This window comes from Argiope bruennichi, chromosome 3 (genome assembly GCF_947563725.1).
Source record: "Argiope bruennichi chromosome 3, qqArgBrue1.1, whole genome shotgun sequence".
NCBI classification, from domain to species: Eukaryota; Metazoa; Arthropoda; class Arachnida; order Araneae; family Araneidae; genus Argiope; species Argiope bruennichi.
The window spans coordinates 43,954,963-43,981,321 of NC_079153.1; the positions used below are offsets into that span (position 1 = coordinate 43,954,963).

Genomic DNA, 26,359 nt, shown 5'->3' on the forward strand with positions numbered 1-26,359 from the left:
TGTTGTTGTTTTTAATAAAGTCCTCCTACATCTATAAGAAATCGGTTAAGGGCCACATAAACGCTAAAAACGAACGTGTGGTGTGGTGTGGTGTTAAGTATAGAGTTATGTAGCCATTAGAACATATGGTTCCAGTTTAAAAAAATGCTTTAAATAATGGTTTATGTTGTAGGAATCACTAAATATATTTTTAAAAGGTAAAGAAATTTAACTTTTTATACTGTTTCTCTTATCAATCTAGTAACATATTCTTGATACTATAAAAAAAATCATTCTTCTGCGACTAAAATTGTGCCGTAGATGAATTTCATTATTAAATTAACGGTCTCAAGCGAGATCTTAAAGGATCATTTGTAAATTGAAATTATTCATTATTGTGCTATTTTTTTCAAATTGTTCCTTAAATAAATTAGTATACGGTCCCTGTTTATGTTAAACAGTATAACTCGACCAATTTTAGTTATAAAACGGCAGATTTTTTTTTTTTTTTTTTTTGTCGCATGTTTAAAGACATTAATAATTCTTCTTTAAAAACAGCCACAGAACCGGGAGACTATATAAAAAAGAATTCATAAATCTTTCATATATGCATTTATTGCTGCAAACATAAAATATAATGCCTTCGGTTATTTAAAGCATTTTTTATAAATTGCAATCATATGTCTCTCTCTAATGGTTTAGAAATGCTATTGGGTTGCGATAGAATTGAGCACACGGTATATTCAAAGTTTTTTAAAAAAGAAATTTCACTGTCTCCCATGTATTCAAGATATTAATCCATCAGACCATCACATGTTTAAAAAGCTTTTTTTTTTCTTGCAATAGGTACCTTTAGAATATTGAAGATTCGAAAAAGAATTATTGACTTTCTTGTATCCAAATTCACCTAATGATATCATAAAGAAATTGTTCACTTGGTGGGAAGAAACTATCACTCAGGATGGAATTTGTTTCTCAATATAAAATCGTATTATATAATTATATTTATATTGTAATATAATTTGATTGCAAAATAAAATTAATGCTTTTAATAATATCTTGCATTTATTTAAATTTAATATGAAATTTCCTGATTCCGAACCATAACTGTTAATCCTTGTCTTCTCCTGTCATACATATATAATTTTCATCAAAATTTTATAATCATCATAATCTTAAATTAATATGGCAAAATTTTTTAAAAAGATAGTTATTATAATTCGATGCGAAATTAATAGAGACATAATATTGCTACAGACATAATTCTTCTCGCAAAATTCAATAACAAATAAGGACATTTATTAATACGAAGATGCGAGTATACAGCCATCAAAACAGAGTAAACAGCAGCCCGCAAATAGATAATCGGTAGTAAAGCAACCATAACAGCACACAAAGTGCTAGTGTGGTTGAGAATGCTGGTGTGGTTTGTTGCTCTGTGATTGACAATGCTAGTGTGGTTTGTTGCTCTGTGGTTGACAGTGCTGGTGTGGTTTGTTGGCCAGACAAAACGCAGCAGGAAGGAAGACTTAGCACAGCTATCAATCTCTCTTCAAACGCCTACTATTTTCAATTATATCGACGTTTACCTGTACTCAAATGCCAATTCACTACTCACGATAGGCTACTTAGCACACGATTCTATGCTGCTTAATTACTGGAATCCAAAATTCATTCTCAATCCACTAAAGGCTTGAGCTTCGCTGAACTGATGCAACTAATTCGTTGCTGACTAAAGATAAAGCTGACTCAAGATCGGTCTGCCGGCCTTTTATAGCTTCTGGAGCAGAGCACATTAGATTCTCGAAGAATTAGCATAATTAGCCTCCTGTTGGTCCTATCGCCAAAATCCTGAAGATTCTAGTATCATCCATTTTGTCACCAAATTCATCTCCAAAAGTCCAATTTGTAGCCAAGTTTGCCACCAAGCCCTGGGGGTCATTGAAACGACATTCGATCAGCATCCAATAATCCATAGATAGACTGTAGAACTATCTTTCCTATGATGGAATTAACTGTTCTGTTAAGTAATATTACAAATTTGTAACAATATTCTAAGTTCAATTAATACTCAAAGCAGAATATGCCATCTAATAATTATTACAGAATGTAGAGAAAATAAAACAGTAAAGTTAGAGAATTTAAATCATTGTTCTAAACACTGAATTAAAGGATAGAAATCTGCAAATTTGGTGCAAAGACCGTATACCACATTTCAACCGTCTAGCTTAAATCCTTTTTGAGCTATATTTGTTACAGACTTCCAACAATGTGTTTTTCGAACTCAAAGAGGTCTAAAACGAGGAGATTCATCAAAATCTCGAGTTGAGATTTTTTGACGATTACTATACTTTCTCTATATTACGTATACGAGAAAGTAAAACTGCTGAATTCACGCCAAAAGTAATATATCATTGCTATTATACGCCATTTCTATTCAAGGATATACGTGAAAGTTTTGGGAAGATCACTCTTGCTGTTTAATTAAGAAAAAAAATTTAATTATGAGGGGAAGTAGGATTTATAGTGATAGGGAGGAAGGGTGATGCACCTCTTTCATTTGTGTTGTCAGATTTGGTCTTGGAAGTCTTGCTGTAAATAAACAAATTTAATTAATATTTTGGTGGATTGAGATGACTGAAGGTAGAACCTGGGACCTTGCGGTTCGCAGTCCAGTAACATGACCAGGATACAAAAGCAATTGTTCGTAGTTGTTAACTGGCTTATAAGCTTTCACCACAGACTCTCCCTCTAGTGAGTCGGAGGTGAGACGAACAATATGGCTGTTGAGTGGTGATGTATTAGCTGTTGATACTAATACGCCTGTACCCATTTGAGTAGCGCCAAGCGTTATGGCGAGCGTGTGTGGTTGCTGTTTCTGCGTCAAATGAATCTGACGACTTTGTTTGCTTGGGTAGATGGCGCCACAACAGCTGTACAAAGGTTGAAGGTTCATCGTCCGAGGTCACCAATGTGGCGAATTGTGATGCGCGATGAGCGAACCTGGGACCTTGTTGTTCGCAGTCCAGTAACATGACCAGGATACAAAAGCAATTGCTCGGGTTGCGTAGTTGTTAACTGGCTTATAAGCCTTCACCACAATATATATATATATATATATATATATATATATATATATATATATATATATATATATATATATATATATATATATATATATATTGCGAAAATCTTATTGGTTAATTAAAGCCAATGGTGGATTTTTTTCATTCCTTTTTTCAACTCCCATATATAAAAATAAAGATGCCCTTTTTTTTTAACATTTACTTAATTTTCAAGAGAGCTATAGATACATATTTACTTTCAAACAAGACCTGAAATTTTTATACTGAATATAAGATATAAAAACTACATTTCGGTGTGTACAACTCATTTTCTGGATTTCGGGGAGGAAATAAAATGCAGAAGATTAAATTTGGGGAATATAGATGAATGGATTAATGCATATTTTTATTTTATAACCTTAATACATCAAAACCAGTAAAAAAAAATTTTTATTTGAAAACTGAGGTTATTATCAGCTTAACAATACCGCTTATCTCATAAAAAACGTGTATTCTGTCGTCCTGCCTTTTGCACGTTTTATTCTACGGAGGAGAGGAAGGGGGATGACCTCTAAGCTTTTTATCAGTCTGTTTATTTTTTTCCCCGCTGAAGTATATTAGATTAAAAAGTTATGGATTTTTTTCCACCAAATATAAATGACGTACGACTTCTACACCTACAGAAAGGGACGAGTTAACTTATTAACATGCAGTGTCTAAAAAGGGCAATATTTTTTAATATTAATTTTTCATATGCATGTACATTATGTATTTAAATACATTAAAAAACATTAGATACATTATGTCATAAACAGATTTCAACAGGCTTTAATTGTAAAATGGTAACTCATTACTTTCTCTTGTATGAAAAAAAAAAAAAAAAATTGCCACCTTTGGTGATTAATTGGTTCAATTGAATTGATGATTTGCCGAAAATTTCAGTTAAAAATTTTGTGCACCTTAATTTTAATGACTTTTTCGGAAAAATATTTCGAAAATCAGAATTTTGATAGGCATATGATTCGTTCCAATTTAGAAATCTTGCATCATTTTGCTCATGATGGGACAATGCAGTTTAAAAACGAACATAATTTAAAAAATTTTCGCTATGGCTTAGCTCTAAAACAAGTACAACATAATTCCTAAAATTTTATTAAAAGCATACCCTATATTAAAACCTATTCAACGTGGAAAAATAAGCTGCATCTTCATATCTTGATCATCAACAATAGTAAAAAAAAAAAAATCAGGATGAAATATTAAAAACAACAATGAAAAGGATTTGAGTTTCACTTCAACAATGCAATATATTGTTGTAAAATGCGTTTAATTTTTCAAAATTAATTAAAAATCGAAAAATTAAGCAGGAAAAAATACGTATCGATGAAAAAAAATTAATTTTATGATGATATTAAAACCGTTTTTGTACTGTAATATCTTACGTAGCTATCGCAGGAAAAATGCAAAAAATATCGCTTGATTTGAATTAACCAAAATTTTCAAAAAAGTTCACCTTAAGTGCACATTCCTGCCCTTTAAAATATATATGTGCCAAATTTGGAGGTTAGACATTAGGACCAATAGACCACCAACATACGCATACATTTATATCTATTAAATAAAAGGCATTGTAATCGTCAAAAAATTCGATCTCGTGGTTTTGAGAATCTCTATGTTTCAAAGTTCTCTAAATCCGAAAACATTATAATTTTACTTGAATAATTTAAAAACGTAATAAGCTTGACGGATAAAATTCGGTATGCGGTCTAGATACAAAAATTGAAAATTTCTGTAAAATTTTTACTTAATCCAGCGATGGATAGTCTGTTTATATGTCCGTGCTTGAGGAAAAGAATAATATTTGGATTGAGAAATTTAGTGCATGATCTTTGCTTCATAATTATACATTAGTATTTTTTTTAAAGAACTCTAAAAAAGATTGAACTATAAGTGTGTTGACGTTTTACCGATTAGACCGTTTGACATACGATTTCCAAATTTGGAACATGTATACTTTGGAAATCAGAAATATAGACTTCAGAACGATTTTTTTTTAAATTTTAAATAAATAAAAATTTTAATGAATGTTATAGTTTTTCTGTGATAAGTTTTAAAAATTTTATTGCAAAAAAATAAATTTTACACCATTTCAAAGTCTTAAAAATTATATTTTTTTATGATATCAATTTAATAATAGTGCAAATTTTTGCTATATGTCGACAAGTTTTAAAAAATAATACTTTTCTGGTTTCCAGAAATAGATTACATTATTGACCGACCTGAAATTAAAACCATTTTTTGCTCTGTTTTATCAGCTACCATATATCCAAAAAATGACTGATGGGTTTTAAAAATCAATTTTTAAAAAAGACAGAATGCGACAGAAATGTAACTTATCCTTACCTTAGAAATCCTTATGCTTGGAAATCAATGAATTTTATCCCAGTAAATTGCAAATTTAATTAGCATTGCCATCGACAGGTGGTACATAGCAAAAATAAAAACCAATATGAAAATACTGTAAGGATTTTTGCAAAAAATTAAACAACGATCTTTACAATGTAACTTCCATTTCCTGCAACAGTAGGGCGCAATCTAAGGTAAACATTTCCTGAAATCCGACCAAATATGTCAGTTGGAACTGTTTCACATGTAGTACAGATCTATTGTTTAATTTCCACAATTGTTTATAGAATTTGGTAGTGCACCAGTTCTTTCAAGTACTCCCCAAAGAAAAAGTTCATATGGAGTCAAATCTGGAGAATAAAGAGGCTATGTCATGCCTATTCCTGTATGCATGCTGTAATCCAAGAAATATTCATTCCAGAAATCAAACACTGCAGGCGTTCCATGTGAAAAAGCACAATCTTACATGACATAGAAAACGTTTGAACGGTCCTCCAAAGTTGTATGAATCACCACAAATTCTTCCAGAATTCCAAGATTTCATGCAGCATTTATCGGTTGCTTTCGAAAAAACGGACCAATTATTCCTTTGGGAGAAACCGTGATCCATGCCATTATTTTTGGGGAATACAAGAAGGAAAGTTCAATAATAATGAAGATTTTCGGTTCCCAGATTTCGAATTTTGCTTGTTGTCATAATCATCGAGGTGAAAATACACTTCATCCGAGAACCATATGTAGCCAACATCGAGTTGACCTATAGCATAGAGTTCGCGAAAATATAGCTTGCATTAATGACTCCAGAGTCAAGGATTGGAAAGTCTGAATTTTGTAGGGAATATTTCATGGTAACGCCGCATGAGACGGTACTTGGTCATTCTTCGAAGTCCAGAAAAAGATAAAACACGGCGAATGGCGATAGGGTTGCTATAGGATAATCTACTATATGGCTTCATTTTTTCGATTCTGTAGATGAAATGCGTAGACGGCCCACCTTCTCAATGCAGTCATCATTCACATTCATTATTCGTTCGCATTAGTGGAATAGAGTCTTTATCGCATTGTCTGACGGTTTTTTTACTCAGATCTAATTTCCTTTGCACGGTTGGAGAACCTGGAGCACGGCGGTGGAAATCCAAAACAAGAAATATCCGCTGTTCCAGGGGAAAACGTTTTGGACCAGCGAACTTGTAATATGAACTGCACTTACTATCAGTTTGACGACGCAATACAGATTTGTGATGTCAAGAACTTCGTTTTAACATTATTTGTTACAAATCGTCTGTAACGCCACTTGTTGGCGGCAATTTTAATTAAATATGCAATTTGGTGGGATAACATTTACTGATTTCTCAAGCGTAAAGCTCCAAACGATAGATTTTTACAACATTCCGTCTTTTTTTAAAAAAATCGATTTTTAAAATCCAGTCATTTTGGGGACACCCGGTATCTGATCAAGTGTTTTTTTTTTTTTTTTTTCAATTTTGAAAGTTAAATAAGATTTTTGTTTAATATCTGTACAATTTATAAGACGTATAAAAAAATGAAAAAATATTACGAAATTTAGAAGATAGAAAAACCGGATATTTACGATTTTAATAGCGCCATGATTTCATGCGACTGACCTCCATTAAAAAAGGTTCATTAAGACAATAAACAGAACTTAAGTAAAGCAATTAAAATAAGACTGTGTAAATTTCAGAAAATTTGGAGAAATAATGGATGCAAAGTTATACTTGCATGATTTAAAGAAAATTAAATATAACCAATGTTCCCAACAATCTATTTGATCGCCAAATACGAATAATTTTAAATAAAGGGAAAGCGACTCTATTGCGACTAAAACTGAGTGAATTATGTTTTCCAAAGGCTGACTGATCTAAGAGAGTTAAATGTTGATTGTTCTAAAATTGCTATATTCAAAACTTCATAATTCTGTCCGATTTGATCGCAGAAGATACAAACGTTTTTATTATTATTATTATTTAAAAATGGAAATGTCAAGAATATTTCCCAAAATATGATTCCTTAAGGATTTGTAAAAAATTTAGATTCCGTCATTTCTTTGTAGTATATTTATTGACTGAAATAAATTATTATTTACGTTATTTAAATCCTTTTGAAAGTAAAACTGAATTTTATGATAAATCAGAGAAATTTTTACTGAATAATTCTTTGAGATATTGAATTAATTATGAAAATTAATCTGTAGTGCACATAAGATTTAAAGCCGAACAATTCTATTTTTTGTACTCATATTTTTAAAAAAACATACTTGATTTCAGCAAAAGTATTAATTGAAGTTCAATCACTTTCACTTTAATTTCAAGTTCAAATTTTACGGGAGCTGACAAGGAATTAAACAGATACATACTGCAATGAACAGAATAGCTTAAGTTTCTATAATAGTATGAGTTATGATTGTCAAAATTTGAATTTAAAAACATTTTATTGAAAACAAAATATTAAGAAACTAAATTGCATAAAAAATTTTAGTGAAAGTTTTGATCAGCATTAATTCCAAGGAACCAGATGGTCGCCAAAAGCGACGAGTTACAAATAATATTTTTCACAGCATATAATTCAATAATATTAAAATCCGCACAAGTGCAAGACCTTTTTTTTCTCCCATTGGTATGGCAAAAAAAAAAAAAAAAAAAAAAAAGAATCCGAAATAGGATTTTTATTAAATACATACAACACTGCATTACAACAAGGACAACACATTCGATGCAATACCCTTTGTAATGTCGTTTCGTGAAAATCAAATAGTTCGATATTTCCTTAACAACCTTATCGAGCAATTTCAAATTCAAAATCACATCTGCATTAGAGAGTTGTAAAGCTATAGGTGTCTTGAAACGCCGAACAAACGACCGTTTTCCTTTTCCTACAAAATATTTATTAGACTATAAATCATGATTATCGGGATTATATTTGCATAAAATGGCATCTAATAAATGTCGTGGTATTAATTATATTAAATATAAGAGACAAAGTTGCTGTTTTTCCAGTATATGTCATATATTTATAAAGTTGCATCGAAATTCATCATATATAACAAAATACATAAGCAAAGTCCAAGATTCTATAAAATTTTGGGACAGTGTAAATACGTCTACAGCTCTGATTTCATATGTAACAATACACATACTAACCATGTGTCCAGCGAAACTACTAATTGATATGTATTTCCTAATAATTCCTAATGATACACCAAGCTCCATATGAACCACATAGTTAAATCGTTAATGAAAATAACATTGCAATATTGCGGCAACATTATTAAAATACAGTGACAAGCATTGGATTTGTGAGAATCACGGTAATAGCATATTCTTTGGAAATTCACAAGTACATACTTTCAGAATAATTAAAATCGTCTGCTGATATGGCTGAATATCATTTTTATTAATTCATACAACAAAGGGTATATTAAAAATAAAATTCCAGGTATTATCTTTTTTTTCACATTAAATATAAAATTTTAGGAGCATTTTCTACATTAAAAAATGCACTTGGCTATTCGCTGACTGCTCGCATTCAATATACAGGGTGGTTATAGTAATATACAGGTGGTTTTTTCCACTTTGAAATGATCATAAAAGGAAAACTACTAGACCAAATGCTGTCAAACTTGGTAATAGTTTAAAGGAGGTCATGAAAATTTCTTTCTGCCAAAAAAAGTTCAAAAACTCACCATCAGGGAGAAATGGCGCTGTATGTAATATTGTTAAACAAAATACGATATGAAGGCATCGGTTTAAAATGTGTTTAATCGTTTCTGAAACATGTTACAAAGCATGTTCAATGTGTCGTCCACATTTTCTGAAAGCAAGTTAAATCGCATTACTGCATTCTCAACAGCAGCTCTTAGCATATCATGAGGAATTTTACGCACATGTCGATGTATCGCATCCTTCAGTTCCGCCAAATTGTTTAGATTATCACCATAAACAGTGCTTTTGAGATAACACACATTGAACATGCTTTGTTACACGTTTCAGAAACGATTAAACTCCGGTGTCTTCATATCGTATTTTGTTTAACAATATTGCATTCAGCGCCATTTCCTCCTAGTGGTAAGTTTCTAAAATTTTTTTTTTTTCCCTTGGCGGAAAAAAATATTTCCATGGCCTTTTTTAAAATTTTAGGAAGTTTGATAACATTTGATCCAGTAGTTTTCCTTTTATGACCATTTCAAAGCGGAACTTTAATTATAACCACCCTTTATATTTTTATTTCCTCACATAAGTTCTCATTTTATCAGTTGATATACCTGATAATTTTAAGGTAACATATAAGTTATGAATTATCACGAATCCTTTATACTTTTCATAGCAAAATTTAAAATATGAAAGCGAGTTTTCATTTACCTGAAAAGAGAAAATATCAATTTTAATGAGCAATTTGCAATTTTTAAATATTTTTTTAAAAAAAAACTATCATTTTGAAAAATTCTATAGAAATTTAAGAATTTTAAAATGGCTGCTCTTCCTTAATACCTATAATTAGGTTGTATAAATTTTGATTGCCTTTAATAATAGAGCTTTTGGATATAAGATTTAATGCAGTTAATACTCAAACAACAACTATGTTTTGTCATAAGTATTTTTTTTATAAACACTTCAAATTTAGTTCTTCAAAAATGAAAAAAAATTAAGGTTTTATAAATTTCATAATATGAAGATATCAACTATTTTAAAACTAAACGAAAGTTTGAAAAACAAAACACAGAACTAATACTGAAAAATCCCTTTTATTCCGAATAAAATAGTTACAGAATATATATATATCATAAATTAAAGGAACGGATAAAACAATTTGACATTTCAGATCTTATTCTCAACAGTTTTATGAATACATATGGAAGAATCTCTACAGATCTTTGTCATTTTTAATTGATATCAAATAGATATTAATCATTACTTGAAATCCAACCAAATTCATACTGATAGTATGTCTTCACTATAATAACAAAAAGACAACATGTTTAAAAAACATTATGTAAAAAAAAAAATTATATACCCTGCGCCTTCATAAAAACTGCAGTTAATTTTTTATTTTAAACATATATACATTAGATATGTTCAAAAAATTTTATAAAAAAAAAGCTGCCTAAGAACATTTTTTTAATACCAAGTATTCATTTATCAAAAATTTAAAACTTTAGAATTCTGTATTTCTAATCATCAGATTATACAACTTCAAAAAATTTTTTTAGAAGTTTATTTACTATATTTGGATTTCAAATAATAACCCAACTTTAGAGTATGATAAATTTTTTAATCAATTTTAACATGCTATACATTATTCCAAATCTAAATTTTTCTGTTAAAAAAAATTTTTTTTTACCCTTTTCGAAAATTGAATGTTTTGAATTTAAAAAATAGAATGAAACCACAAAGATCATAGCTTTTGACAATATTAGCAAAATAACAATTTCAAAAATATATTTTATATTTTCATAATAAACTAAGATTATGAAAAAACGTCATATGAAACAAAAAGTTAGCTATTTATAAAGGTGAGATACACACAGCATACACAATACAAGAATTAATAAAACCACAATGTTTTTTTAACATATTAAAAACAGAAAATTGAAAAGTAAAATACAAGAATTTCAAAATTGCAATATTTGTTAATAGTGTATACAAGATTTAATATTGCATTGATTATTAACAATTATAAAAACAATGTTTTAAAAGCAATAGTTTAAAGTATAGCTTGTAGAATATCACCGGGTTAATGTTTTAGGGTCAATAACCTAAAAATAACTCAAATTTATACAAATAATAAAATCTATAGCTTTAATTATTTCAAATCAAATAAATTTCCTAATCACAAAGAAATGACAGATATATACAAATAAATTTTCAACAAGTAAACAAGAATATAACAATTTTGATTCACAGTTTTTTTTAACAATGTAATATAATTTTTTGAATTTTTAAAGCTCTTTCTATATATACATCAACAATTCATTGAGGAAATTTTACTCATTTTAATTAATATCAAGGGAAAAAAATGAGTAAAGTGGACGGTTTAATAATGCACATTCAGGCAAGTTTTATCATATGTAAATAGTCACATGTGTTAACATTTTTTTTAAATAAATACATTTAATAAATTTTCCCATAAAAAAATGCTAAAATAGTAACTAAAAAGGACAATTTTCTTAACTCATATACATTATTCTGTGCCAGAATATTTTCAAAAATACTATCATGGAAGATTCTTTGTTAAAATATATTTTTCCTTCAAGAAATTTTTTCTACATATATTTAAATGCATAAGAAGTTTTTATAAAAACTATAATTTTACTTCAGAGAGCTTATCAAAAATGGAAAATGGCAATTTAAATACAAAAAGTTGAATTTTTGCATAGGAAATAAGATAAACACTATTACATTGTAAGTTTTAAATATATTATATATATAATGTTCAATATCAAAATATTAATAAGCAAAATACAATTCTGATAAATAAATTTTTAAAACTAATATTTAAATGAAAAGAAAAATCTTTCATGGATTATCAAACTACTCATAATAATATCCTAAACTGAATTCACAATATAAAGAAATTATAACTACATAAATGCTGTTTCATGATTTCAATATATACATATAAGCACAATACTTTCTATTATTTAAATTTAAGAAAATTTAAACCAATACTCTAATGTGTTTAAATTTCTATAATTTAATATTTATTTTCATAAAATTTATTTATTAAAAATTTTAGAATTTTGAAAAATAAAACCACCGCTAAAAGAGAAAAATTTAATAAATACAAATATTAGAAACATGAGTTTAAAATTCAGCTATAACTTCCCAGAAAGGTTGTATGTATAAATTAAAATTACAACCTTATGGTTATTAATCACATCTAAAATTCAAATATATATAAGTTTCTTTATTGACAATTTCACACCTGCTAAGGTGAAGTTTTTAAAGAATGCAATACTAATGAATAATAAATACAAATCATAATTGTAATATTTTCATATGTTTAACATTTTAAATCTAAAAAATGCATCACATAAATATGTTCTTCAAAACTAATTTAATATTTGAAATTTTTCAAAAAATTTCAATAAAATAAAAATAAATAAAATTTTAAGGAAGTTCAACACATTTAAAAAATAAAAAGGAAATAACAATTACAACAGTATACAAACACACAAAAAAAAAATCACAACCCAAAACCAAAGAATAAAAACAATACTTGAGATGAATACCATGAGATTAAAACAAAGGTATATGAGAAATAATTGTTAAGCAACAATTTTTTGAAATATGTTAATGCAAAATAGATAAGATTATGGCCTGGACAATGAAAAGCAAGAAGTACACATTGACAGGAAAATATTTCGAGAAAAAGCTCTTGAAATTCTACTCGCCTAATTCTCCCTCCCCCTTCCCATCTAAAAAAAGGTTTATCTATGTAAATTTATTTATATAAAAAAATAACATTTTTATTTCCCAAAACTGCAAAAAGTTTTCCAACATACAATACAACAATTATTTTATTTAATAAAAAAGGCGGGATCACATTTAATCTTTAACAATCTAAGTTTCAAAAATATTTAAGATTCTATAGTCTGAAATATGAATTCATTATAATACTTCTACCTATTAAAAATCAGGTATATTAAATTAATTTGAAAAAAGCAGCTTCCTTTCCTTCTTTACAATAAGTTTTCATTTTTAAAAAATGATTCTATATATTACTGCAGAGACAGAAATCATGCCATAGTTCTGATAGCATTAAGATCCAAGCAGGTAACAGAATTTCTGTTAAATACAATAAAAGCAAAACGAATACAAAATGTATAAAAATGCATATGCTCATTTAAAGGTATCAGAACATCAAATGATTTTTCTTTCTTTTATTAATATACTCTTGAAAATAGAATAAAATTCATGAACTATCATACAAAAAGCAAAACATCAGATAAATATAATATCAGAAATATTTAAATATAAATTAGATACAACTATGTAAATTGTGAACTAACTCCATTTTTTTTAAAAAAAATAATACTGCATTTGCCTAAAAATAACTTTCAAAATAAAATATAAACATTTAAATGCAGTTTATAATAATTATCAAGAAATGCATGAAAAGCTGTTGATTCCTAATTACGTATGTGCAGCTAATTTCATTATATCACATGTCTATAAGTAGTGAAAAAATGAAAGATTCTATTATCTCTACGAGCATCTGTCTTTTAAAAATATATTTAAGGGTTTCTTATTTGTCATCAATTCTATAGCACAAAAATTTTAGTATAACTTTAATATGTTGTACTGAATACCAAGCAAGAGTAGAATAGCTGCAATAACACACAAATGAATAAAAATATATTAAGATTCATTAATCCACGATTTGTATAAGCTCAATATTTAAAGGCAGACTTCCTAAAATTCATACATTTATTTAAAAAATACTGTTATTTTTCAACATAAATGCCTTCTTAAAAATAAAATTCTTATTTATATTAAACAGTCCTTCATTTAAAATGCAATTATATAAAAAAATATATATTTAACATTTTTTCCATTTTCAACATCTTCTAATAAAATATTCGTTCAGAGAATTTTTATATGTTTTAATGGGCCAAATTGAAAAGCTCTAATATTTCAATAAATCTACAAAATTGAATGAGAATAGAGTTATTTTTGATATTTCAAATTAAAATTTCAAATTTTAATTGAATAAACAAGTACATTACATATTAAAAATAAATGTATATATATATTACATAAACATTATATTAAAATCCATGCATATATCACAACCTACATAAACATCTATATTTACAACCCCATTTGATTAATCACTAAATTGTCTACCCACACACCTACTCCAGATAACTTCAAGAAATACAATTTCTTTCCAAAAAGGCAGTTTAAGTAAATGCTAAGGTTTCATTTCTTAAAAACAACAATAAATATTCTTATTTAAAATGTTTAAACAAAAACTGTTCTGCATATTTAAATGCAGATGATATCCTCTCATAGGCTCAGATGGATTCTATTTAGAAAAACAAACAAGCATGGCCAGTATAAAGCAGTGCAAGTGCCACTAAACTCAACCCCAAAATACATTTTGTTTTACAACTAATAACTTTAATGGAATAAAAAAAACAACTTTTGATTAGATAATGTGTCAGTCACCTGAGACACATTCCATAACTTTAAAATCTCAAACAGTGAAATAATATACAATATAAAATTCCTTTCAACATTGTATGATAATTTTATGAAAACAGCTCCCGTATATTACATTTTGAAGTAGGTTTAAAACGCAAATGCTCCTCAATGAATTGGCAAGGACACCTAGCTGTTGCACAGTGCCGTGGTGGAGCAGGAGGTCCTGTCTCAAGAGTACCATCAGGATGCAATGGTAACCTCAAATCCAAACGTTTTCTAACAAATTCCTTCACCCACCTTTGGCTATATCGCACAAAGAGTTTTTCAGCATATTTCTATGAAATAATATATATCCAAATTATTACTAAATATTGTATACATGAAATTATTATGACATTAAAATCAGTTACAAGAAAAGTTGCTGTATGATCAACTTCTTCATATATTACAGAACCAATGAATGAAATTAAATGAAACTTAAATTATTAAATGAAACTTAATAGAGAAGATTATAAGTTATGAAAAAAATATGAAAAACATTTAGAAGGGAAAAAAAAAAACGTATAATAGATACATACACAAATTTATTCAAATACATTTAAATGAACTAGGAAAAAAAAAAAAATTGCAAATACAACTTTCCTATATAAGAATCAGTATAGTAAGGTAATAGCTGTATACAATCAATAATCATATACATTTTCGTCCAAGAATCTATGATATAACTATTAACATTTTTATAAATACTACTCAAAATTAAATAAAGTGATAAAATATTTTTTATTTCCAAAACAATAACAATAAAATTGCATTAAAAAAACGAAAATACATAGAAATATGACCAAAATCATTGTCTCAAAAAGATCTCAAGCATTTTAATATAAAGATATATCAAAATCACCACAAAGGACATAAAGAACACACGCTGAATGCTATAGATCATTTAGGCCACATAGAACACCAGCCTAAATGCATGAAGGGGAGGAAGATTTATTTCTAAGTAATAGCCAACACTTGAAACTAAAAACTTTTAAGGAATGTTAATAAGATGTATTTAGAACTTAAATTCACTTCAATTGCAAATTGGGAAGATGAACTATATAAGATCACACCTATAACTCATAAGTTCTGTAAATTTTTGCATTTATAATTCATAGTAAAATTCAGAATTCCAGTTAAGAAATCTTAATAAGTTTTACAATACATTCACTAAGATGACTAAGACCAAATGGCTAATAGCCCAAAATTTAACAATCTTGCATAAATGTAATATTAAAAGTTGAAACAAGTTAAGGCTTAATTTCTCTATGCTTTTCAAATGCTATTTTTTATCTTTCACAAAATTTAAAATAAGGAAACGTATTTCATGATTAAATTTCTATTCAACTTTCTTTATTTTTACGTCATTTTTAAGGATTCATTTAAAGTTTATAAAACACTTCCCATTCTAACAATTTGAAGAAGACTTAAAATTGTTAGAATAGGAAGTTAATTTCCTCTTTCCTATAGCTATCTTCCGTTTTATTTACTTATTACATAATATTTCTTTAATAAATAAGTCTACATTATAAATCCAAATTATAAAACAAAGCATTTTTAATACTAAAAAATTGAGAGAAATGAAAAAAAAAAAAAAAAATTATAGATATAAGCAAACAAACAGCAGTTATCAAAATCTAAGTATGCAATATTCACTGTGATTAGGTGTAACCAAATCTGTTGTTTAATTAAAAAAATTGATGTTAGCCATGTGTTAGAACACAGATTCTGGCCTGTGTGTATAGTTTGCAAAATTTATAACACATAATTTAAAAACAAAAGAACGATTTATTTTAATGTCTACAAAACTCTCAAAATAATCAAAAAGACTACTTTATTGTTTCTAAAAGCATTTATTCCTTAAAAGAAATTTTATGAATAATATTTGAATTGATAACAAAACTATAACAGACAATGAGAAAAATATTATTTATACATAAAATAACAAAAATTTATGTTCCCCTAATGTGCCAGCTTATTTAATAACTTACCTCCTTTTGACAAACACGCGTAGTATTACTACCAGTGATTATGATATCTGAAGTATCGATATCCATTCTGGACTGATCAATAGATGATTGATTTCCTTTTGGTTCAGATGCAGCAGCCTATAATTTAATGACATAGAAGTTTAATTTCATATTAAATAAAAATTTTCATAAGATATCAACTAGAGCAAAAAAAAAAAAAAATAACAAAAAATAACAAAGAAATATTGCAGAGTGAGAAAAAGAATAACAGACATAAAATATGTTATAAATTAAATTGTTCTGAAAATTCATTTGAATTTTGGAAAAAGGAATTTAGATAGGAGATGTTTCACAAAAAACTATTCAAACAATCAAGAATTCAAAAAAAAAAAAAAAAATTATGTAACTTTTTAAAGAGATTGATAATATTAATACAAGATTCATATAAGCTTTCCAAGCCAGAAATACAAAATTACGGGTAAGTAATAGAGTATGACTGAACAAAAAATATTTAATTTTATTATTCAGATGTTTATAGCTTTAAATATATCTATTTTACCTGGCATATCATTATATATTTTTTAATGTATTAATATCAATAAGTTTTGTTTAAAACTACAGTGAATTTCTTTTTATTTAATGTTAAAAAAGTTTATCATATTATTTTTCATTCAAAAAGATTTGAGAATTATAATAGAGAGAAAGGTACAGTTACAAAAAGAATGCCAAAAGTATATTTCAAAAACTTACTTCCTGCATATTTATCTTTTCCTCATTCTCAAGCATATCCTTTAGGTATTTCTGAATAAAGAAACAAACAAAAAAAAAAAAAAAAAAAAAATTGTATCATTAAGTTACAAAAATTAGAAGGTACAATATGTTGCACTTATACATATTAATGTTTATATGGTCAAAATCCAAAAAAATAAATGAATAAGAAGGTTAATATCATTTCAGACAAATATTACTTTGAATGAATTTTTTTATAATTTTATAAATGAAAAATTGACTACTTAATTAAATGTTACAAAATTTTTATTAAAACATTTTTTATACTTTACTATTTGCAAACAAAATTTTAAGAATTTTTTAAATAAATTTGTAGTTAAGATTATGTTACATGTGAATAAATATTAATATGTTTAAATTAGTAGTCAAAAGAATTCCAACGCAAAATATTTATATCCCCTGGCAATATTATTACTAAATATGATGTAAAAATTTGTAGCACTAAAAAATTGTTAAAGTTTACAACTTCTAGAAATATTATAAATTGTCTTATATAATTTTTTTCGTAAATATGATAAAAAAAAATTATTAAAAACTAATTTGCGAGTGGCAACTGAAATGTCCTTTTATATTAGAAGACATTTTTTTTAATGGTGAATTCAACACTCTATTGAAGTTTTGAATCATTTTTTTATGTAACAGAAAAACTAAAAGAAATTTCAAATTTAAAAGATTTTTTTTTTTCCAATATGAATTAGGTTGAAAAATAATTGCATGTACATATATTCCATACTTTGGTTGTTTAAAATTCTCAGTTTGCTAAATAAATCCTGGATCTTGCCATGTTGTCTGTTTGTCCAATGTGCAGTTTTTAAATGATAAAAATTGTGACAGAATCCTAATTAAAATCTTCTTTATACTTTATAGAAGAAAATCTATCCAGAAGCTTACATCTATACAAATTAGTTCTTCAGTTTTATTTATATATAAAAAATTGTCGAATCAAAAATGCATAACTCCGTGAATATCAACAATGCATTAATGTTATGCAAGTAGCTGTAATACTTTGAAATAAAAGAATTCTTTAATAATCGCAAAAATAATTGACGAAGAAATTTAAAACTTTTAAATACATAAGCAGATTTTTTTTTTTTTTTTTTTTTTTTTTTTTAATTTCTCACATTTGCTAATAAGATTTGCTCAAGAAATAGATTTTCTTTGGTTATAAGATATTTGTAAAATGCTTACAATAAAAAAAAAAAGGTCTTTTAAAATTTTAATAGATCAAAAAATAAATATATTCAAGTAATAATTACACTATTACCACTCAAACAATTGTTTTCCAGTCTCAGTTTTGGTGTATCATTAAAATGTCAATACATTTAACATTAAGCTTTAGTAGCTCTTAAAGATGAATAATATATTATAGTTTAATAATTCAAAATACTTGATGTCATTTGGATGAAAGCATATACATTACAATAAATTAAAGATTAGGAAAGAAATTGAACTTCAACAGGAATTCTTCCTGTTGATTGATTCCATAAATCATGCTTATTTCAAGACAATATTAATTCTTACATATATAAACATTTTAACATCTGTAACATCATAAAAAGTCGTTAGTACATTCAATAGAAATTGCTTTAACTTTCTCAAACAAAATCTTTAACCAGGCGCTAGTGACCAATAGGTAATTGTTCACTAGCAAGTATTGTTCACAAGTAACTTATATAGTATTATATAGATTATTTATTCAGATCATAAGAAATACAGAAGCAATACTAACAACAACAAAAAAAACAAAGTAATATTTTGATTGCAATACAATATACTAATTATTTATATATTTTTGATAATTAAAAGTCATATATTGAACATATATCATAATTTAATAATTAAATGTCTAAATAACTGATTTTGAAACTAAAACTCGCAAGAAAATGTATATATAGGAGTTAGTTAATATGCCAAATAATTCCAATTATTAAAAATTGTTACATAAAAATGCACAGATTGGATCATTTTTTACATAGCTTCTCAGTTCACAATGAATCTGCTTAACTACAAGAAAAGCATTCCCTTCAGATTAACTTGTTTATCTAAATGTAATGGCATGATTTTATTCAATTTTAATGTGCTAAGAAAAATAAGAATTAAGCAGGCATAATTTTGTTATCATTCCAGAATTTCATTATTTGCAAATAAAAAAACTCTATAAATGCATATTTAAAAAGAATTTGCCCAAAATAAAAAAATTAATATATTATGCAAAAAAAATGTACTATGGAAATAATATTAATTTTGGAAAACAACCATTACCATTTTAAAATTTTTCACAAGTATTTTTAAATGCAACTTTTTTTATCAACTATTAGTATTAATATAGAATGATGCAAATATTGTAAAGCATATCAGAAGGATTTAAAGGAATGATTATGCATTTTTAAAATATTAGAGAACTAAAAATATACTTACAATGCAATAACTCACATCAAAGTACACAAATATAAGCTATGTAAAGTTAAGAAATATAAATGGAAGTTGATGGCATAAAAAAAAATCAGTATAAATAAACACAGGTAATTAGTACAGCATTTTTTCACTTATAGAATGCACTATTAATTTAATCAGTCAACACTTAAAAAGGATCTTTGTAAGGTCATATTTGAAACAACTTTAAGATAGGTTTCCAATGAAGCAAAATATGTATCATATAAATCAGAAGGGATTTCAATGTTTTTACAGTTTAATATATTTCTAAGACGAATATGTTTATTCCTTTTATCCAGAAACTTCTCTGTCCAAAAAAAAAATAATAATCTTTTTAAATAGATGCATAAATTCATGACTTTTTTTCATCATACAAGAAATAATTACCAAAATCAAAAACTTTGTCATTTTCAATTCATTATTATAAATTAATGGTATCTTTCACTTAGCATGAAAATTTCTCAAAGGATACATTCACTTTATGGCAAGATATCTTCCCTCTGTCATCCAAACCAACTAAAATACGATGCTTGTACATCAAAGCATTTACACTTGCCATACACTGCTCTAACATTCTATAAAGCTAAGAAGAAGAAAAAAAAAAAAAAACATAAATAAAAAAAATGCAAGGATAATAAAAATATGCAAGTCAGTGATGGTCAAGAATCAAGAGCTGTTTAAAATATGCACTTTATTATTTATTTTTATTATTATTATTGTTGAAAATCCAGCTACATGAGTAAGATTACTTATAAATATATACAAGATTATTTATAAATATTGTTACATCTTTTAATATATATTAACATATTCAAATTATATATATATATAAAAAAAAACCTTTAAAAAATGAAATGCAGCAATATAATTCCAAACAAAAAAAAAGGACAATTAATAAATTAATGCAAGAAACACGTAACATAAGTTTTTATATTTAAAATTTTATATGTAATTAATAACTCAAGTAAGAATTACTTACTTTTATCTTCAACCACATGCAAACAAATATTCCAACAGCATTTATAATCAACCACACAATTCCACCTCCAAATAAAGCTAAACCTCGAACACCAGAAAATAGCAGTGACAAAAGAATAACGAATCCTAGCATTATCCATAAAATGAGGACTCTTTTGTAACAAACATTGTATAAATTAAAACGAACATCATTGACAAGGACCTGCATTGTCATGACATAGTCTTCAACAGTTAACTGTAAAAAATAAAAAGTATTTAGTTTCAAACTAAAACAATAAATATTTATGGATTTAATTAATGAAAAAATAAAATAAGACAATATTCATGGCTACATGTTGAGCAATGATTTTAAATTATAACTTTATTTCACAGGAAAAATCGTGAGAAATTTTTAAAACACTTTACATAATATAATGAGAACTTTTTTTTTTTTTGAAAAAAATCAATATACAATAACTCAAATAAGTATGAATAAAAATTCTATACTTTAAAAAGAACCATTTTCCTCAATCACATATATGAAATTTAGATAAATAGCAATAGGGTTACATAAAGGTCTTTATTTTTTAAAATACTTTCATAAACTCTCGATTATCCCTATCTTTTTTCTTTTAGACTGGAAGTAAATATTTTAGTTTCCAATCATTCAAGATATTTTTTTTAAAAAAATACATTAATATGTTTTTCTAAATATGAAAGGCTTTGCATTATTTCCACTAATATATTTTTTTAAGCAAAATATTAATAATAATGTTTGATACTCTTCCCAAAATTATTTATATTTAAATCTAATTAGTCTTAATCTCTAACTTTTGATTATAATTAATACCTTACAGGTGAAATATATAGATATAAAAGTATATAAAAGAATGCTTTTATATCAACACTCAGCATGACGATAAATTAAACAAATCTGAAAAGAATATAAATTCCAATATTTAACTAAAATGATAATTTAAACATACTGACTTGTCTTTTGTATAAATAAAATATCCAAAGCAATAATAACAACCCTTCATATAATACTACATTAAAAAAACACTAAAATCACAATATACTGTAATCTCCAAATATAACAACATTAACTAAAATTAATATTAAAATTTCTGGAAGTATTTTCCTTTCTTCTCCCTTTTCATCTGATATATTAACTGTGAAGAAAGCATTAAGAAAGATAAACTACAGTAATCAATTTTTAAATAATAAAAATAACTCTCAAAAGTGTAAATTAAAAAGATTACGAGATATCCAAGTAATATTAGAGTGCATGAGAAAATATCACAGTGATATTAACGCCTTTAAAGAAAGCCATGTGTTAACTGACACAAGTAGTTAGTCTTTATAAAAGCAATTTATTACAAACTGTACAAGTACAGCCACTCTTAAAAAGCAATAAGTTGACTTAGAGCACAAGTTCACCTGGTATACTCCTAAGTCTTAGGATAAATGTAAAGTTGGATTATATCAGATCAGTGTAGAATTTTGTTGGTACTAGAAAGGTTAAAAGCATCAGTAAGATGAAATATGTCCAATTCACCAAAGTAAATATATATATATATATATATATATATATATATATATATATATAAATTACAAAATATCCTTACAAAAAACAATCTTAAACCATGGTTAAAATAACTGAATGAAAAGAAAAGATTAGAAATTACCAATAACACACCAATATCCCTTATTAGAATCTTAACTCTCATAACCTTAAAATGAATAGATTTTTAATTAAAAGCATTCAATTACTAACAGTCAATCCTTGAGCCATGAGTTCCTCTGGAACCAGTTCTGGTTTAAATTGTGCTTTTGTAATCCAGGGGCACTTTTGGTTTACAGGAAGTAAAGTCACTATAACATCCCCATTACCTAAGCAAAAGTTTAAAAATAAAAAAAAATAAAAAAAATAAAAACTTCAACAAAAATTGAATTAATGCATGTAATAACATTAATCTGTAGTAATCTATTAGTGAGTGAAACAAAAGATACAAAATAATAGATCTTAATAAAACCTAAGAGTTCTAAATATTATTTTTCAAAATACTTTTATTTTTGCTCTATTCTATCAGAGATTTAATGAAATATCTAAAGTCTCTATACTGTTTCAATAAACAAAATGCTTAAAAACTGACTTTTATAACCATTACTATATTTTATACAAATTTTTAAGTATTCAAATCTGTCACACAAATAATTTACCTCTTTTATTTATAATAAATGTATATGTTTCAGCATTTTTTTTATTATAAAAAAATTTTAATAAGAAATTTTGATGGAAAAAATGTAGGCTAATGAAACTTTTTTGTTGTTGTTGTTAACTTCCAAACAAGCAGAAATCTTTTAATGATATATACAAATAAGTTCATAAATGAATCACTAAAAATCCAGAAGGAAACTTACGAATTTGTAGATCAAAATCAAATTTCCACAATATTATATATTTTTTAATATTGTGGAAATAACTAAGAAACTTAAAATATAAAATAAGTTAAAACTTTTTAAACTAAAAAATACAATTCTTGAAATCTTAAGTTATATATCATTAACTTAAAATATATACAGAACATAAAATTTTTTTAATACTAACAAATTAGCAGCATCATGATCTGAATACATACAATTTTAGATTCTAAATTCAACATTTATTTGGCTCATTATTCAGATTTGTACTTTAACAACAATTTATCTTTTTTTCCTACTTTTGTAAATTTTATGTAAGTAATTTTAATAATAATTCTTTCTTTTTAATGTAGATCCTAAAAAAAAATAATATTCTGGACAACAATCCACTTAATTTTCTTTCAAGTAAAAATATTTTTACTTTAATAAAAATATGAATCAGATTATTTAACATACATTTCATAAATTGAATCAAAAAACAATTCTATATTTTTTTTACTTACTGAATCCTTGGCTAATACCATGATTATTAGGTCTTTGATGAATAACTACTGTTTCAGATAAAGGTATATTCTGCATGTGACTATGCCCATTGTCCTGGGCAAAGTCTGGTGGACAAGAACTTCTACTGGACGGCAATACTTCAGATGTTGTCTTCCTCACTGGTCTGGAGGGAGCAGGAGGTGGAGGTATAGCATTTTTCGGTGAAGTTCGACCAGTTGAAAACCCAGAATGGGGAGGCGAGGAAGATCTTTCATGTTTTGAATCTATACTCATTTCCATATCAGAGGAATTCAAACTATCAGATAAGTGAAGAGAAGTATTAAGAACACTATCGACTTGAATAGTTTGTGTTGGCACAATTGTCGCAACAGAATCTTCTTTTTTCGAATCATCTTCAAAGCGAACCCACGACTGAACAGGTGACCGTCCTCTTTCAGTCATGATGGCATTGGAATCTGTACTGTTAGTGTCTAGACTTTTATTGGAAGTACTTAATGTTTTATCCATGATGAATTATTTTATGTGACAGGCACCTAAAATATGTTTAAAAAATGCTATTGAAATTCACACAAATATATTTTTATAAAATTATGTAAAATTAAATTTACATATAAAAATTATTACCAACTTTATATATATCCGAAGTTTTCAATAATTTAATCATACTGTATTTATTGAACAATTTACACCATTTATCGCAAAATTGTATTAAATAATTAAATTTCCATTTTTAAGCTGATGTAACTTTGTTACTATGTTTGCACTATGTCACTTAGTGCAAAATCAAAAACTGAAGCTAATTTTTTCCCCTCTACAATGATATTATTTTGAAGATACAAATATAGAACAAAATGTAATTGATTAATGACTTTTCATTACTTTGTCAATCTTTGCATCATATTGACTTGAAAACCAAACAAAGTCTTCTTACAAAGTTCGTTAAACTTTCATCAATAATTAGATTTTGAATTATACTTTTCAAAATAAAATGTAAGGCCATAAATGTCAATGTTTTTCCTATATTTAATCCACCAAAATAAAATTTCTTAGTAAAATTAATTTATATTACACCAATTAATTGCAAAATGTAATTCATTGCAGACTGTATATATAAAAAAAGTGTTTCAACATATATAAATAATTGAAAATTAACAATATCGATATAATGAGCAGCAGGATTATTGTATAAAATATTAATAAATGAAATTAATAATCAGTTTAATAATGCACTAAAAAAACCTATAATGAGACATAAGCTATCAAATATATTTTACTATGTTAGTAATGTAGTTAGAAACAAGATTTAAAAGGAGAAGTAAAAAATTATAACAAAGTCAGAATAAAAGTGATTTTATAACAAAAACAATAAAAATTTACAGAAAAGGGGAAAACGTCTTAAAAAGAAACAAAGCATTTTGACCTCAAATACAAGTTTCTCCTTTAAATGATCTCTTAAGATCATGTATGTGTTTTATTTATTACACGGCAATGTCCATTTTAGTTTTCCTTTGACTTACACTATCAATACAATATATAAAATTTATATGTATCAGATGAATAGCAACGTGAAATATTATGTTTATTAAAATATTTCCGATATTCGTGAATGAAATATGCTAGTTTAGTTATAATTTCTGCAGTTAAAAAAAAGATTTTTTTTTCTGAATTGATAATAAAGTCCATCATTACAATAAATTGTTGACAACTGTAAATCACAAAATGTCAAATTTTTTGCAAACAAAAAAATTTTGTTTGTGAAATACAAGAAACTGAATAAAAATAATTAGGTTTTTCCGCAGCTTCCCAGCATTTTCTAATCAGCAAAGATTGCAGATTATTCGAATATAATTCAAGAAACACAGAAACAGAATTTCGTTTAAAGGAAAGAACTGTAATATACAATAATAAAAATCTCAGTTTACCTGAGAAAAATTCATGCACTTTTCTTCCACCTCCTACTTTTTACAAATGACACTAAGTTACGGTCACCGTTTAGGAATGCTTTCGTTTTGAATGATGTCCTGACAAAGGCAATCGAATTTCGACTAACCAAAGTTAATGAAATTAGCTTCCTCTGCTGAGCATGTTTTTCAAACTGAGTATTCAGTTGAAAAATAATGATATGAAAAGCATTGAAATTCTACACATTAAAATTTGAAATACACTTTCATGATGTATTTCGAATTTTTAAAAAAATTTAATTGCCTTAAAAAGAAAAACAATAATTATGTTTCTAAAATTTTTTATCAAGTTCGATTTAGGTATCTAAACAATTACTATACGAATTTTTTAAAAAAATGTGTAATAGAACTTTATCAGTATAAATGGAAAAGATTAACCTGTATAAAGTTTGAATTATAAAATCAGAATTATGACAGCACAAAATTCAAAGTTTTTAAATATACAATTCAGAATTTCGAACTTTATGAAGTACATGAATAAAAAAATTTTCCTTAGATTTTCAGTAAAACAGAAATCCATTTCTTTCATAAAGAAACTACTATAATTTAGTATCATCTAATCGGTAGATTTCCTGTCAAAAATTATAAGAATAAATTCCGAAACTAATCTATATTTTCCCTTGATGTGTAGAGGATGTTATGAGCGAGGATAGAACCTGGGAAATTGA

General features: G+C 26.4%; 1 protein-coding gene across 1 annotated transcript; it reads right to left on the reverse strand.

Moving 5' to 3' along the window:
• Window positions 1-13,493: 13,493 nt before the first annotated feature.
• Window positions 13,494-25,742, reverse strand: LOC129963875 (transmembrane protein 268-like). The gene is made up of 9 exons (XM_056078455.1): window positions 25,653-25,742; window positions 23,730-24,263; window positions 22,580-22,695; window positions 20,825-21,058; window positions 20,318-20,428; window positions 19,831-19,866; window positions 17,374-17,424; window positions 16,645-16,761; window positions 13,494-14,949 (listed from the first exon to the last, which is right to left on the reverse strand). The coding sequence occupies exons 2-9, from the start codon at window positions 24,235-24,237 to the stop codon at window positions 14,722-14,724; spliced, it is 1,401 nt and encodes a 466-aa protein (XP_055934430.1). The 5' UTR covers window positions 24,238-24,263; window positions 25,653-25,742; the 3' UTR covers window positions 13,494-14,721.
• Window positions 25,743-26,359: the final 617 nt, after the last annotated feature.